This window comes from Macaca thibetana, chromosome 11, assembly GCF_024542745.1.
Source record: "Macaca thibetana thibetana isolate TM-01 chromosome 11, ASM2454274v1, whole genome shotgun sequence".
Classification (NCBI taxonomy): Eukaryota; Metazoa; Chordata; class Mammalia; order Primates; family Cercopithecidae; genus Macaca; species Macaca thibetana.
In genome coordinates this window covers 5,694,387-5,712,009 of record NC_065588.1, presented here as the reverse complement: position 1 = coordinate 5,712,009, position 17,623 = coordinate 5,694,387, and the positions used below count along the sequence as shown (strand labels likewise).

Genomic DNA, 17,623 nt, shown 5'->3' with positions numbered 1-17,623 from the left:
TTGTCATGGTCTGTGGAGTTCCTCCTGAGTGTCCTGAACAGTTGTCCACTGGAGCTTCCTGTATCTCTAGTCTTCTTAAGGCACCTATGAGGTTTCTGCTCAGTGTCTCTGAGTCCTTCTGGGAATGCCAGCTGACTCCTCTGCTTGGACCTGATAGAACACCCTGGGCCCATGACCTATGAGTCTGAGATCTTAGGCTCAAGCTGTTTGTTTCACTCATCTTGTCTATAACAAGCTTTCATCATTGGAGTAAATGACCGGGAAATGTCTTAGGTTACCTAGAGCATATGCAGATGACTGCTTTCCTGCATTCATCCAAATTAATGCCAAAATTCATTCAGCATTTTTTTCTGCTAAAATGAAAGAGAGAAAGAGGAATCAAGACGGCGAAAGACGGTGATCCTCTATTTTTTTTACCCTTCTGTAACCTCGTATTACCTGGCAGACCACCTGGGCTTCAGATGACTTCAGATCTGACGTGCCTGAGAGATGGGTCTCGTGGTTTTTGCTGTGAAGGAGTCAGCTGAGAGATAGTAGCTTGTGTCTAGGTCAAAACTCTGGAGAGGTGAGAAATCTCCCCCCAATCTCATCAGCCTCGCTCTTTTCTTACAGAGGTCCCGAAAACAGAGCAGACTTTTGAAGAGCGCCTGATCCTCAAAGCTTTCTTGCTCAAGTTTGTCAATGCCTACTCCCCCATCTTCTATGTGGCCTTTTTCAAGGGGAGGTGAGTATGATGGTGTCATGAGTAGAAAGGCAATTTTTCACTAAGACTTGGTTCTCTACTGTCAGGACAATAGGGTCAGCCTGTCCCCATTGCCCACTCATCCTCACCCCACTTCCACCTGCCTTCCCATGGAGAAGGAATGCTAGCATGCAATCATTTTGAATTAGCATCTTGAGATTCTGATGACCCTGGTATTTTACAGGGATTTGACTGGAGGCCCTGAAGAGAAAGTTTTGAAAGAATTTGTGTCTCCCAACTTTGAGGATGAGGCAGGAGAGAATTTCACATCTAGCCAGTGACCCTGGATCTTGTAATGCAATTCTGATGCCAACTACCTGGAGTTAATACAGATTTCAGAGGTTAAGGACACAGACCCTCACAAGACTTCCCTCACTTCATACACCAGTGGCAAGCTCTGGGGTTCTCAGGCCACTGGCAGTTGTGACCCACTGGCTGTAATTCCAGATTTCTCATTACTCCATCAAATTCAATAATTCACTAGAATGACTCACAGAACTCAGAAATGTGCTATACTTACAACTGAAGTTTTATAGTAATAGAGGGATGTAAATCCAAATCAGCAAATGGGAGAGGCATATAGAACTAGGTTTAGGAGGTTCTTAATCATGAAGCTCCCATGTCCTCAGGATGTGTCACCCTCCTGGCACATTGGAGTGGCATGATTGATAGAATCATTTGCCATGTGAGTGAACTCAATCTCCAATGCCCTTCCCTTGCCCTGAGATTGGGCTAGTATCACATGACTCAAAGCCTCAACCAACATGGTTGATCCTTCTGGCCTGGCTTGCCCACATCCTGAGTAATCTCATTAGCATAAATTTAGGTATAGTCCTAGGGGTCTACCAGGAATAACAAAGATGCTCCTATCACGGGAAATTCCAAGGATTTAGGTGTTCATGCAGGAACCAGGGACAAAGGCCAGTGAAATTCTTTATTATACAATCAGTCTGGATGCAAAATCACTTTGATAAATATTTTTTTATGATCAAGCCAGTTGGCTACCTACAAGGAAATTTCCCAATAGACGTCAACCAACAACACATCAGGAAAGCTTCCCTAGAACTAAAAGCTCGTTAAGCAGGCACTAATAGCACGAGCTGTCATCATCCACACTTGATAATTTCTTACAGAGGTGTTTGTCATCCACACCACAGCCCCCTTCTCAGGACCTCTCCCCTTGGCTGACATGAAATTATAGAAGCAGAGAGACTATCCATATTAAGAAGTATACACTTCATTGGTGCTTTCAGTGTAGATTTAGTGGCAATAGCAAGTTACATGCATATGACATTCTAGGCAAGAAAAAAGGATCCTGACCCTTAGATGAACGATGGTATACTAGAAGAGATAGTCTTAGCAATAGCACACTGTAATCTCCAGTAAGTGATTATATCCAGTAAGTGATATCAAAAGAGGTGTAAAGAAAGTGTTGGGGGAACAGTTATGAACGGAGACAACAAGAAGACTTCAGCAAAGGAAAGGCTTACACTCAGCCTTAAATGGATGAGTAGGATCTCAACAGATGAACACGGGGATGACACTGCAGTAGGTAGGATTATTCAGATTGTCTGTCTGGTTCCATGGTGGGCTTGTACCATTTTGCTTCCCCGACCTGCACCATTTTATTATCACCCAATAAAATAGACTCTACTTACAAGAGGAATGAGACCAGCTTCTTTTATTCCTTTGAATATTTTCAGCAAGAAGTCAAGAATTTTTCTTTTCTGACCCCAGGAATCTCTATTTGCAACTTTAGTCCATCTCACCCTCCCTTTCCTGGGAATGAGAAACTCTTATTAAGGAGCTGCAATCAGAGCTGTGTTCTTGACACTAGTTAGGGAAGAAGGTGTGACGACAGTGCACTTAGAGATAATCCAAACTGCATGGTGTTTAGGCGCGCGCGCGCGCACACACACACACACACACACGCACGCACGCACGCACCAGGCCCAGCTTCATCCTCTGCCCAGCTTATCCCTCTCCTCTGACATTTGACTGGGTTAAGAAGTGAACCCCAGGTGTTACAGGGGGTTACTTGTTGATAACGGTGTGCACTCCTATCCCTGAGTGATCTAGCACTCGCCCTGACCAGTGCTTTCGAAGAGGACAGTGGTGGTGGTATTCCCCTCAGAAGACATGTCCTTGAGCCACCCTTCATGCTTTCTCTTCCCCTAACTCTTCCCACACTGTTTGATTTCAGGTTTGTGGGCAGGCCTGGAAGCTACGTCTATGTATTCGATGGTTACCGCATGGAAGAGGCAAGTACAGCCACTGGTGTTTCATGCCTGGCACCCCAACCCAGCCCCATTCTTATCTCCAGCACAGCATGGCTTCATTTGCGCCCCTGCTTCTCAGAGCTCCGCTTGTTCTAACCAGTCCTTTCCTTATCTTCTCCCTGCAGTGCGCTCCAGGGGGCTGTCTCATGGAGCTCTGCATTCAGCTCAGCATCATCATGTTGGGGAAGCAGTTGATCCAGAACAACATCTTTGAGATTGGAGTCCCGTACGTAATGAACTCCTCTAACCTCTCTCCTTGCTGCCAGGGGTTAGCCCAGAAGTGCCAGGCTTTCACCAGGTTATCTATGGCCTTTCCTCTTCTTAGACAGCTTGGTGATTTAATTCTCTGTCAATTTGCTGATAACTTTCCCCATGGGGCAAACCTTGCTTGCCATTCTGATTTGAGATGTTGGAGGCTCAGAAAGATTTACCCTTTGCTTAAGTACACATAACTAGTAAGTAGCAGAGCCAGGAGTCAGATCTCTTGGCTCCCAGAGTACATAATATTTTAATGCTATTTGTCCTCTCAGTGAGTGAGTAAAAAAGACTCGGTATGGTGGATAAATGAATGTGAACGATTGAAATGTAATGGAATCATTGAGGACAATCTCTAAGAAGAAAATGTGGAATACATAATCTTAGGAGGGGAGGGCGGAATAGTTGGTGAAATGCAGAATGAGTTATTATCACGTGGATTCCCCCCTATGCTCCCCAGGGTTTTATGAAAATGTCGTAGAACTTCTTTCAGTCAGGTTTTGCATTGAGATAGTCACGAAAATAAACACAGACTCACTTTGTACTGGACCTAAAAGAAGGAAGGATGGAGCAAGCTAAACTATGCTTACAGGTCAAAGAAAAATGTAACCCCCTCTGCCTTTCCTTCCTATTGCCTTGTGGTTTGGAAGAAGAGTCTGTTTCAGGGGATGCTTTTAGGCAGTCCAGCATCAGAGAGCTAGGGAATGACAGATATGCCCAGGGGTAACTGAGAGGCTGGGCCAGGTCTGCTTAGGAGGATAGATGGACAGCTTGTTCCAGGCCCAGGGTTCTTTGTAAACCACTTTAAAGATGACCATTCTGGGATGGATGTAATCGTCAGACAGTACCCATAAGATTCTGTGACACACTTTCATCTGCTTAGAGATACATTAATTGTTTGGGAAGTCATCCAATAATGAACTTTTTAAAATCCCTTTCTTTCCAAATATATTTCTTCGTGTTTGCCCAGGGTTCTTAGCTGCAGCTATTGGAATTCAGTGTGGCTACTTTAAGCAACAAAGGCATTTGTTTCAGAACAAAGTGACTGACAGAGAATGCTGTATTCTTTAAAGGCCAGAGAGTAGGCGCTGAGCTACATAACCAGGAATAACACTGTTTACACTGCAGGGGGACTTGCAGGGGATACCACTGTCTCTAGCTCATGGCTCATACTGCTAAGACAGTAAAAGAAAAACGTAGATGAAACGGCCCTTGTCTTCCCAGAGCTTAACTTTTTAGTCTGGGAGACAAAATAGACTGCATATAACTGCATATTCTGTGTGTGAATTCAGAATCCAGAATAAGTAAAGGTCAGATGTTTGGGAGCAGTCAAAGAAGCCTTCAAAAGCAGAGAGGTTTCTGGCCAGGTGCGGTGGCTCACCCCTGTAATCCCAGCACTTTGGGAGGCCGAGGTGGGTGGATCACGAGGTCAGGAGTTCAAGACCAGCCTGACCAATATGGTGAAATTCCATCCATCTCTATTAAAAAAAAATACAAAAATTAGCCGGGCATGGTTGTGTGCGCCTGTAGTCCCAGCTACTCAGGAGGCTGAGGCAGGAGAATTGCTTGAACCCAGGAGGCGGAGGTTGCAGTGAGCCGAGATCATGCCACTGTACTCCAGCCTAGCAACAGAGCAAGACTCTGTCTCAAAAAATAAAAAATTAAAAATTAAAAATAAATACATAAATACATAAATTAATGAAAAACAGAGAGGTTTCTTCCAGGGTGTGTCTTCCAGATTTCTTCCAGACTGCCACCATCATATGTTATAAGATGGATTGCCATCCTTTTCTTTAAAGAAATAATTTCCCTTAGACGTGTGTGTGTGTGTGTGTGTGTGTGTGTGTGTCTGTATGGGCAACTCTGATAGGCTTGGCCAGCTGGGCCCTGAACATGATAGGTTGGGCCTTTTCCATGTTATATCTATAAATATATTTAAATATATATTTACATAAATATATTTAAATTTATATATTTAAATATCAATGCATATATTTATACGTAAATGTATATATACATTTTATAAAATACACCTATGTTTCAGATAGATATAAATTTATATACAAATTTTTATATGTGTAAAACATATATATATATATATAACTTTTCTAAACAAACAACAGACTGATTCTGGTTTTATCACAACCACCTATGACCCAGTTGGTGCTATAGGTGGAGAAGGTAAGGCCCAATGAGCTGGCAGTTCTTTGACCAGGGTCTTGGGGCATGTCAGGGACCTGGCAAGGGCAAAAACCCAGAATCTCCCTCAATCTATGGAAAGACTATGGAGTCCTAGGTTCTTGGGCTGAATGGAACCACGAGAGGATGTATATCCCAATCCCCCATTCCATGTAAAATTATACTAGAGCCACCTGCTCCCTTGGTCCCCAGAGAAAGCTCCCTTTTGGTCTTCCTCAAAAATACATTTGTAGAGCTAAAGTTATAATGGAGACAATTTAATTTACCTGGAAAGAATATCATTTTTAATGAAATCCCTGCTTCAAGGAATGAGAATCCACAACATTCCCTTCTAACACTGGGTGATCTAAGCACGCAGGGTGCTTTTCTGACCTTGTACTGGGATAGCCTCAGAGGGCACTTGGGCACGTGTTTTCTTTGGGGAGGATTGGCGGGATCATGGGATCATTGGTGTCTGGGTGCCTCACTCCACCTCCTTGCCTAAGCCAGCCTCTAGTCACCAGTCAGGAAGTCAGCAACTCTGAGAAACTGAGCCTCTGAAGCTGTGTCCCGCTCCCTGCTTTCTGGCAGAAAGTCCCTCAGTGGTAAAGTCAAGCAAAGCTAGATGATGCTTGTTCTTGTTCCAGGCAGATGACACTTGTTCTCTCTGAGCTTACCATCTTAGAGAGACATCATTTGTTATGGAAAAACATCCCGAGAATATGCAGACGGTACCAAAGCCACATCTGGCCCCTTTGAAACCATGAGGCCAACCTCTCCACAACTACAAAGAAAAGTCTTCGTCCCCATTCAAACATCTGGGAAAAACACCAGCCTTCCCAGTACATTGTTATTTTGCTCTGAGCAGAATTATTTACAGCTTGTGGGCATGGAATGCCCATTTTTTCATCCCTGGTCATCTGGTCTACCACTTAGCCCATTTTCTCTGGACCCAGAAAGCTTTCATAGAATACAAGAGAGGCAAAATCTCAGGCGTGTGTTTGGACAACACATTGGTATGTCCCCATCCCCCAACTCCATCCACTCCATAACAGGTGAAAATAATGCATGGCGTATGCCTTGAAGGCTAAATTTTCTTGTATATGATTGACGTGTGCTTAAAACTTTGTATGTTTTAAAATGTACCACCCTTTAAACAATGGCAATTGCACAGTAACTCATAAAGCCATGGGCAAGCTGCTTCTCTGAGTCTAACTGTCCTCATCTCTTGATGAATGTGGTAGCATTAAAATCACATGTAAGGTGTCTTCAAGCTCTAGTGCCCTCTGAACTTCTCTCTAATGAGCAAAGCTGGTCACTGCTGATTCCAAATACAAGCCATTCCTCTTTCAAAAGATGTTTCCTTTCCATTTCTACTCTGCTAGAGGATGTATACAACATAATTATGTAGTTAAATTCAAAGATGTAGAACGAAAATTCTTTTACCAAATCTTAGGGTCTTTTATCTCCAAAGTTCTTTATAATTTGTATAATTATGAAGGTTGCATTTTGAGTTTGGTCATATAAGATCACTATGATTATGATTACTGGATCTTCCACTCTCAATAAATCAGACTCCTTCAATTCAGCCTTGAAGTACCTGGCATGGATGACACAGATGCAACATAAACAAGAAAAGAAGTCTTTCATAGTCAGAAGAGAAATGATGATTGAGCCTGCCAGTGAGGAAGGAGTCGTGTAAATTATAAAAATTAGACCCAGTAGTTTTTAACACATCTGTAGGGCAAAGATTTGGTGGCCTAACACAGTGGTCCCTAACCCTTTTGGCACAGGGGACAGGTTTCCTGGAAGACAGTTTTTCCATGGACTGGAGGGGTGGGGTGTTATTTCAGGATGATTCAAGTGCATTACATTTATTGTACACTTTATTTCTATTATTATTACATTGTAATATATAATGAAATAATTTTACAACTCACCGTCATGTAGAATCAGTGGGAGCCCTGAGCTTGTTTTGCTGCAGCTAGATGGTCCCATCTGGGGGTGATGGGAGACAGTGACAGATCATCAGGCATTAGATTCTCACAAGGAGCTCCCAGCCTAGATCCCTCACATGCGTAATTCACAATAGGGTTCACCCTCCTATGAGAATCGAATGCCACCACTGATCTGACAAGAGGCGGAGCTCAGGTGTTCATGAGTGATGGGGAGTGACTGTAAATACAGATGAAGCTTCGCTCGCTCGCCTGCTGCTGTGTGGCCCAGTTCCTAACAGGCCAAGGACCGGTACTGGTCTGTGGCCCGGGGATTGAGGATCCCTGGCCTACTAGATCTGGGTTTAAATCCAGACTTTACAATATACTCATTGTATAACCTTGGCAAAGTTATTCTAGAAAGATTTCCATCTAACTTAAAAAAAAAGTTTTTACATTTAAACAAAACTAAACTAAAAACCAGCTTGGATAAATGCTGAGCTATCTAGAAAACATAAAATGTGGACATCTGAGGAAAAAAGAACCATTCTTGGGGTTTCCAGGTGACCAGCATTTTACTGTGTGGCAAAGGCTTTTATGTTTAAAACTGATGCTTTGGAAGCGTTGCCACTCCAGGGGGTGAAACCGGAGAGAACAACTCAGGGACAGTCGTTTTGTCTTCTGTTCCTGGCTCAGTGGCTTTTAGTGGGCAGTAAAGCTCTTACGTACCTTCAGAGTCCACATAGAATTCTTTGCTCTTACGTACCTTCAGAGTCCACATAGAATTCTTTCCCCAAGGGAGATACATATTCATTCTAAAGGCCAGTTTGTTTTTAAAAAGAAAAAAAAAACACACAAAAAAAACCAGAGGCAAGTCTGGGGAGTTAGATGGGTGACTGTGCTGGATAAGAATATTTGGGAATAGCTGGGCGCGGTGGCTCAAGCCTGTAATCCCAGCACTTTGGGAGGCCGAGATGGGCGGATCACGAGGTCAGGAGATCGAGACCATCCTGGCTAACACGGTGAAACCCCATCTCTACTAAAAAATACAAAAAAACTAGCAGGGCGAGGTGGCGGGCGCCTGTAGTCCCAGCTACTCGGGAGGCTGAGGCAGGAGAATGGCGTGAACCCGGGAGGCGGAGCTTGCAGTGAGCCGAGATCCGGCCACTGCACTCCAGCCTGGGCGACAGAGCGAGACTCTGTCTCAAAAAAAAAAAAAGAAGAATATAAAAATGTAGTAAGACTTTACAATTAAAATATTTATCATCTTAGTTGATCCTTTACTTCTGAAAGCAATTTTCTAAGATTCTTCCAAAGAAAATTTTTAAATGTTTAAGAGTGTCTAAATTGTCCCTTATTAGTAGGCCAGGTAGTCAGCTATAATTTTTCTATCTCCCTGAGGTTGCAACATTCTCATTAGATTCTGTATGTGCGTGTGCACAAACATGCGTGTGTGTGTGCATGTATGTGTACTGAAAAAAATAACATCATTTTGATGGCCTTGAGAATCTTACAGTCTAGCAGGCTTCTTGAATTAGAACATTGCTTCCCACTCTTCGGTCATTTTTGAATCAACTTTTGAATTTCCCCAGATTATCTATGGAAACAGCTACTTACGTATTAGTTTCCTCCAAACCAACTTGCTTTTTAATTAAAATCCTAACATTTCTGAAATTGGAAAACTAACACCATCAGTCTCCATAAGGAGGAAATAATGTGAAAAGCAATACAACAAAAACACACCATTATTATTAAACAATCAATGACATTCTTTCCTCTCCAAGGCTTTTAGACTAAGATCTGCCTTCTCTTTGTGAAAAATGAAAGTACAAGCCTTGGGCGTTGTCAAAGGCAGACCAGTTTCAGGCCAAAGGTATTTTTCTTAATGGTAATGAGAGAGACTGAACAAGAGCAGCAAAGGAAATAACTAAATAACTCCTTCCCAAGGGGCTCTAATGAGATGCAAGGCCAAGTGCAGGATCTTCCGAAGGGTCATACGCCACCTCTACTTCTGGCAGGTGTCCCGGACTGGACCACTGTGGAAGCCATGCTGTGTGTCCAGGTATCTTCCATCAGGCAGCAGCTGCCCCCACTATTGCTAGGCCTGGCTCAGAGACCCTGGAGGTGGAAAACAAAATGCTTCAAAGCGAGGCAGTAAAATGGGGTCACTGAGCACTTGAAAGGCAGCTCTGTGACTAATGCCATGATAGTAGAGAAAACTTGGTTGCGTGATCTGGCTTTGGACGGTCCCCGCTCACACATCCCCAGGCTCTTGGGGCCTGACACAGTTGTGGCAGATGCTTCCCAGAGAGGATCGGATGGTTTTAAACACTATGGGCCCCGGTATGATGTTCATATGCGTCTCCTTCTGAGATTACTTATACATGGCGAGCAGCATGGCTGAATCTGATCTTGTGGCATTTATTACCTGAATCCATGGATGGGAATTTCCCTCCTCCCCTCCCTACACCATGCCTTTCCCATATATGTTCATGCAAGATAGACTTCGGGTCCAAACTGCATAGTGCCCCCGGAACACATGCCCCACCACAGCCCAACTCCTTGCTGTAATTCCATCTCAAATTGAGCTCCGGTCCACACTGAAGCAAAATTGGAAACGGGCTTCTTCTCATGCAGAGAGATGGGTTTTTGGTGAAAGGGTAAATGCCACCTTTTTCATGTGCCACGTTCTTTCCTGGGCATGCTTTGAGACAGAGCAGATAGACAGATCAATACTTCCACGGTCAAAATGTCTTGCCATCCCTATTCTGACTAAAAGCTCCAGATCATATCCAAAAATAACTGTTAAATATACCCCTGGACACAGCTAGTAAAATTTCATAAACTTTCTGCTTTCTTTTTGTAAATGTGATAAATGTTATATTTCCAGACATAAAACAGTCTCTCTTTAAAGCCGTCACAGGAGGGAGGTCTGTGTTCTCCTCAAATACAGTGGAATCTGGCCAGAAATCAGAAGTGTAAGGAACAAATTTGAACCTTGCCAGGTATCAGGAAAAGGAATAGGAATACATAGCTTAGAGGTTGATGTGTTCCTCATCTTTGGTCATTTAGGGCTAAGTTCTGCTTCTTTATTTAATGAGGTTAAAGATCTGTGGAGTCAGGTCTGTAGGGACCGGTCTGGGGCCCAGATTCCTGCTGCAGGGAGGCCTAAGGTGTGACGGACACTCACCATGGTCCTGGGGTGACTCTATGGGGCACAGGCAGAGGGAAAGCTCTGAGCCTTCTGGAAAGAGTTTCTGAGACTTGTCATTAAAAAGGGACGGAAAAATAGCAAATAAAAAAAAAAAAAGAAAAGCAAGGGGGTAACATCAAAGGAGTTATTTTAATGAGTGAGTGCATCATACGGTTGGAATCATAATCTGAAGTTTTCCAAAAGCCCATCTGTATGTTATACAACTTCCAGGATTCCTGTTGAATTCTGCTCCGGAGGGATTTTCTTTATTATTATTTTTTAATGGTCACTGAGATATCCAGGAGGAAATCTGGGAGTGATAAATTCACAGGACTATTTGTGGATATTTTCCCCCACATTCGTTTTGACCTACCCACACTCGATAGGACTTTGACCACAAAGCCCCTCCCATAGCCCGTGTGTCTTCCCTTGCCTTCGCCACACAGTCTTGCAGTCGGCCTTCTGTTCCCATGGCTCTCCTTCCTTGTCCTTTGAAGACTCCTTTCCCTCTACCCCATCCCATAAGGCTACTCAGGGATGTCAGAAAAATCCCATTTTCTGACATACGCTCTATCCATAGTTGGCATTGCTCATCCCTAGGGCTTCTGCCGCTCTCTCCACGACAATTCTCAGATCTCCATCAGTCCCAGATTGTTCCAGGGCTCTAGGCACAGACATGCAGTTGCCTACTGGACATGTCTACTTAGTTGTCTCGTGGGTTTCTCCACTTAGACATGGCAAGAACAACTCCCCCCCCACCTTGTCCTCATCAAAACTGTCTCTTACATTGTGTTCTCTATCATAGCAATCGGCGCCACCATCCACACACATGCCCTAAGACCCTGAGAATCATCACCGATTCCTCGTTGTCCTTCCCTTTCTGTGTACAATCCAGCATCCACTTTTTAATTCTACCTCTTATGCATGTCTCAAATGTCTACTTCCCTTCATGTCCGTTGCTATCACCCCAGACTCTGCTACCATAATCTCTCGCCTAAACCACTGCATAATATGGTGTACAAGGCCTTTGATGCCATGAGCCTACACTACCTTTCAAGACACCTTTCATCATTTTCTCGATTGTACTCTATGCTCCAAGCATTTTACATTCCCTTCAGTCCTTTCTATGAGCCATTTTCACATTTGCCTGAGGCCGTTGCATAAATAATTCCCCCTGCCTAGAATAACCTCTTCATCCCTCACACTCTCTCCACCTTTCTCGTTCTTCTTCTACCATCTTTCATTATTTAGTCTTAAATAATAAGACTAAATTATTTAATAAATTAATTTAAATAATTAAGTTAGTTTACACATCTCTTCCTCAAAGAGAACATCGCTGCCTTAGGCCAGCTTAGGACTTTCTATTTTATGTTCTCGTAATCACCTAAACTTCTCCCTTTATAACGCACTTATATTGGTCACTCTTGTTTAAATGTCCCTATTGCCAGTGAGATTACTTCATCAAACACATCACATGTATTATTAGTCACATTTTTTTTTCCTGTAGATGATTTCTAGGAATCCTCTGTTCTCCTGTACAAACCAGAGCTGCCCATTTGCTAAACCTTCTATAGAGCTATCATCTGAGTTAGCTTCAATACCTTCTTTCTTTGGTGGGGTTTCTGTTTGCTGGATTCTGTATGTTTTCTTTGTTGCTTGGTTGGTGAAATTCATCCTCCAGGAACTTCATGAGAACGGATGCACGCATAGAAAGTTAATTTTTTTGAAACCTTGCATACTTAAAAGTGTCTTTAGTCTGTCTTTGACTTTCATGTATACTTTGGCTGTGTATAGGAGTCTATGCTGAAAATTATTTGCCTTCTGAATGTAAATACATCTCTGCAGAGTCTTCTAGTGTCAAGGCTAATCTGGAGAATTGTAACCTATTTTTGATTCCCGATTATTTGTAGAGGATCTATGTTTGTTTCTCTGGATCTGGAAGCTTTTAGAATCCCTTTCATCATTCCTAGAGTTCTGAAATCTCATGACGATATGTTATGCTGGAGGCTTTTTTTTCACCATTGTGCTGAGTGGGTGCTTCCAATCAGAAAATGCACATCCTTCACCTCTGGGACATTTTCGTATATTTCTTTTGTATTTTCTTCCCCACTGTTTTCTCTGTCTTCTCTTTCTGATTAAGTGTTGGAGTTTCAGGCTGGGTGTGGTGGTTCATGCTTGTAATCCTTGTACTTTGGGAGGCCCAAGTGGGTGGATCACCCGAGCCCAGGAATTCAAGACCAGCATGGGCAACATGGTGAAACCCTGTCTCTACTAAAAATACAAAAAATATTAGCTGGGCCTGGTGGTGCATGCTTATAGTCCTAGCTACTCGGGAGGCTGAGGTGGGAGGATAGCTTGAGCCTGGGGGACAGAGGTTGCAGTGATCCTTGATCACACTGCTGTACCCCATCTTGGGCTATGATCAAGAAAAAAAGGAGTTCCTAGATCAATTAATTTTTTAATATTTTCTGTCCTATTGTCCATTTCTATGTCTGTTCTAGTTTTTTTTTTTCTGAGAGATTGTATTGATTTTTATCTTTCTGTCATTTTATTGAATTTATTTTGGATCTAGGTTTTTATTGGTTCATTTTTCTCTTCAGAATAAACTTTTTGCTCCTGTTGGTATTGGGAAGTCCTAGGCAACATGCGTACAGAGACATTGGGGTCTACTGTTCCTTAAGCAGAGCTTTGACCAGTCACCACTCCCTGCCTTGGGGGTACCTGGTGCGTCCAACTCCTGAGCCTTTCTGAGATTTTTATAGCATGAGTTGGCTTGTTTCTCTCTACCATCTTCCACTGTGAACAGTTGATAGCAGCCACACAGCTTTGCTGACTCCCTCATACACTGTCCATCTTCCAAGATATTCATCAACGTTCCTCACACACTACTATATTCATGACTATTTTCATTAACCTGTGGTTTTATACATTTTTAAAAATTCATTCATTGTTATTTTAGTGGCATTTCAGAAGTGGATAAATATATGTTTATATTCAATTTTCAATGTATGAATCACAATTTAGTAATTCTTTACTAAAGATTTCACCAGGTCATCTGATTACTATTCCTGGAGGAGTAGTCTCACTTTGAGTTCTGGTTCTAGACTTCCCTCACTTTCCTTTCTTCTTTTCTTCTCTCTCTCTCTTTGTTTTTTCCTCTATCCTCTCCTTCTTTTCTGACTCAGACAGGATCTTAACCAGTCCACACTATTTAGCTTCAGAATCTGTGGGCTCCATCTAGTTTTTCTCGATTTCTTATTATCACAGAATTATTGCTTACTTTTTTCTTACGATTTTTTTACTACTGTTTCTAAATAATTTCAGCCCACTCTTTAAATCCTTCTGTGATAAAGATGATAGTAGGGACAATGATAGATATATTTATCTATCTTTATCTTGATAAATGTCTATCAGAGCATGTATCTTGGTACACACTCTTAACAGGTATCAAGCCCTAAATGAAGCATGCTGTATAGATTATGTCTTTTAACTCACCCTATGGGCAAATTCATGTTTATTTCTCCATTTTAAAGATAAAACTAAAGCTTATAGAGTTGTAATAACTTGCCCATGGACATATAGTTGGTAAGTTGTGAAATCTGGTTTTATACAATTTCTGACACCAGAGATGAGACTTGTATCCACTATACTCTACTACGTCCTCTTGATGGGAATTGATATTAGACCAGAAACTGATCAAAATGTTATTTTGAACTATTAGATTTTCATTAGTTGTTAGAGGCACTTTCAAACAAGGATTGGATGCCTAATCATACCAGGAGTGCTCATCTGGAAATGTCTACACAAGGGTTGGGTGGTCTTGGGTGAAGAATGTTGGGGGACATGGGGAGGTTCCTACATCTAGATGAAGCATGGACTTCAAAATCCCATTTAAACTCTTCAAGTCTATGATTCTGACCATTTTGCTGTTAGGTCTCCCAACTATTAGGTTGCTGCTTAAAGTAATTGCAGTTTTTGCCATTAAAAAGTAATTGCAAAAACCGCAATTCTGTTCCCTATACATTGCACATCAATGGGAAGTATGAAATAACTCTACCCTAAGGTGTATTTTAACATTCAATACTAAAAATAATAATAGGTATCATCTATTCAATGCTCACTATGTCCAGATATTGTGCTAAGGACTGTATAAACATTGTTTCACTTAATTCTTATGTCAACCCTGATAAATCGGGCCATTATCATCATTCTAGACCAAAAAAATCCTGAATGTGTTGTCTTAGTCTGCTCAGGCTGCTGTAACAAAATGCCCTAGGCTTAACTAATAGAAATTTATTTTCTCATAGTTCTAGAGGCTGAAAGGTTCAAGATGAAGGTCAAAAAGGGTTGAATTTCTGATGAGGGCTCTTCCTGGCTTACAGGTAGCTGCCTTTTCACTGTGTCCTCAGATGGTGATGAGGTATCTCTTTCTCTCTTCCTCTACTCATAAAGCCACCAATCCTATTGGATTACAACCCCACCTTTTTGACCTCACTTAATCTAAATTATCTCCTAAAAGTCATATCTCCAAATACAGTCACACTGGGGATTAGAGCTTCAACAAATGAATTTCAGCGGACATCATTCAGTCCATAGCAGTGGTAGACAATGCTTAGCTTGGCTTTAATGGAAAGATGATGCTATTAATGTTATTGAGACTTGAAAAATGTTTCACCTGGGAGGAGAACAGCCCTGTGTTCCCCCATGAAGAGGGTGGATAGATCACCTGTTGGATAATAGGACTGGCGCTGTCTCAGCATTGGCAGGAAGGGCCAACTCTCTTGTTGCTTTTCAAACAGCAGGAAGAATTCAAAAGGTTTTTGGGCTTTGAAGAAACCTGATCCTTTGTGGAGGGAGTCTGCATGATCTTGATAAAGGACTTCCTCAGGTTGTCTTTAGGAGAAACGTAGTCTCTTTAGTGTCTCTCTATCTCTGCTTGTTTTTGGATCAGAGATGGCTTTAGTGTCAAACCTTTGTGTTCTTTTTCTTTTTTCTGTCTGCAAAACCAACCCTATTCTCCAGAGGCTTTTTGTAACTTAATCCATTTCTTTTCCAGGAAGCTAAAGAAACTATTTCGAAAGCTGAAAGATGAGACAGAAGCTGGAGAAACTGACTCTGCCCATTCGAAACATCCAGAGCAGTGGGACCTAGACTACAGCTTGGAACCATACACAGGACTGACTCCGGAGTACATGGAAATGAGTGAGAACCCATGGTCCTGCCTTCCGCTGGGGGCAGGTTCAGACAAGGGGTTAGTGGGGTTGAGGGAAGAAGGTAGGGGATTGGGGAAAATGACTGGACAGCCTTTGCTTCTTCATGAGCTTCATGGCTATTCAGTGTTCCCTTCAGTGCCACATGAAAGTTGAGAAGAATGGGGCAGAAAGAGACCTGGAAGGAGAACCTGGAGCAGCTCAGTCAACAGTTTGGTGGATAATTCTAGGATGATGTTCTCTTTCCCTTGGGACTCCTCTCCTCATCTATAAACTGAAGTTCGATCTCTCAGGCCCTTTCCCATGGTTTCCATTATTGATAAAGCTAAAAGGGAAATAGTAAAATCTGAAATTTAAAAATATAGTTTCCATGAAAGTCTTCCTTCATGGAAGATATCCGATGACACTTGGGTCAAGGATATCTACATTTTGACTCGGAGAATATAGGAGAGTCCCCTACTTTGATCAGATAAGGCTGGATAAGATGACAGCTTTTTAACAAAAAGTTGGGTCTATTTCAGTAGGGAGTGAGAAGTGTATTTCTAGTTGCAGCGCCTCTGGTTGTTTTGTATAAGGCTTGAAGGCGGGACACAAATCAGTATAGGCTGATGGAACACAATCATTTTAGATGTGGCTTGGAAACCATGAGTTCTTTATTATGAGAAGGATCCCAGCTTAGGCCAGGTGCCTTTGCACTCTTGGCTACTTGACTATAATTCTGATCATCTATTGGGATGGATGTTTGAGAAGCCTCTTTCCAAGACTTGGAGCTAATGAATGAAAAGCATAGGACATCTAGAGCTTAGGTATAAGCCGGGCACAGTGGCTCACCCTGTCATCCCAGAACTTTGGGAGGCAGAGGCAGGTGGATCACCTGAGGTCAGGAGTTTGAGATCAATCTGGCCAACATGGTGAAACCCCATCTTTACTAAAAATACAAAAATTAGCCAGGAATGGTGGCAGGCACCTGTAATCCCAGCTACTTGGGAGGCTGAGGCACGAGAATTGCTTGAGCCTGCGAGACGGAGCTTGCAGTGAGCTGAGATTGTGTCACCCTACTCCAGCCTGGCCTACAGAGTGAGAGTCTGTCTCAAAAAAGTAAAATTAAATAAATAAATATCTTAGCTATAACATCTAAACACTCTGAACATTTACTCAATCTATGGATTATGGGGAACCATCAGTAAGATCCATCAAAAAATCACTCAATGTTTAATTCAATACTTAGCATCATTGCACCTATCATTGTGTTTGCGTACAACTCCTGCTCCCTTCACCTAGTCACTTGTAGCAGAGGGCCGTCAGTGCCTTTTTGTGCACAGGATACCTCACTCATCATTTCTTTTTTTTTTTATACTTTAAGGTCTAGGGTACATTTGCACAACGTGCAGGTTTGTTACAAATGTATACATGTGCCATGTTGGTGTGCTACACCCATTAACTCGTCATTTACACTAGCTATATCTCCTGAAGCTATCCCTCCCCACCCCCTCCCCACAATAGGACCCGGTGTGTGATGTTCCCCTTCCTGTGTCCAAGTGATCTCATTGTTCAATTCCCACCTATGAGTGAGAACATGAGGTGTTTGGTTTTCTGTTCTTGCGATAGTTTGCTGAGAATGATGGTTTCCATTTGCATCCATGTCCCTACAAAGGACACGAACTCATCCTTTTTATGGCTGCATAGTATTCCATGGTGTATATGTGCCACATTTTCTTAATCCAGTCTGTCACTGATGGACATTTGGGTTGGTTCCAAGTCTTTGCTGTTGTGAATAGTGCTGCAGTAAACATACATGTGCATGTGTCTTTATAGCAGCATGACTTATAATC

At 42.4% G+C, this 17,623-nt stretch overlaps 1 protein-coding gene across 1 annotated transcript in view; it reads left to right on the top strand.

Moving 5' to 3' along the window:
- The window catches only part of ANO2 (anoctamin 2), a 363,519-nt gene that overhangs the window by 309,507 nt on the left and 36,389 nt on the right, over nucleotides 1–17,623 (top strand). The window contains exons 17-20 of the mRNA XM_050747557.1: nucleotides 613–724; nucleotides 2,946–3,003; nucleotides 3,147–3,247; nucleotides 15,638–15,783. Of these exons, the coding sequence (XP_050603514.1) occupies nucleotides 613–724; nucleotides 2,946–3,003; nucleotides 3,147–3,247; nucleotides 15,638–15,783 (417 nt within the window). The remainder of the gene's footprint in view (nucleotides 1–612; nucleotides 725–2,945; nucleotides 3,004–3,146; nucleotides 3,248–15,637; nucleotides 15,784–17,623) is intronic.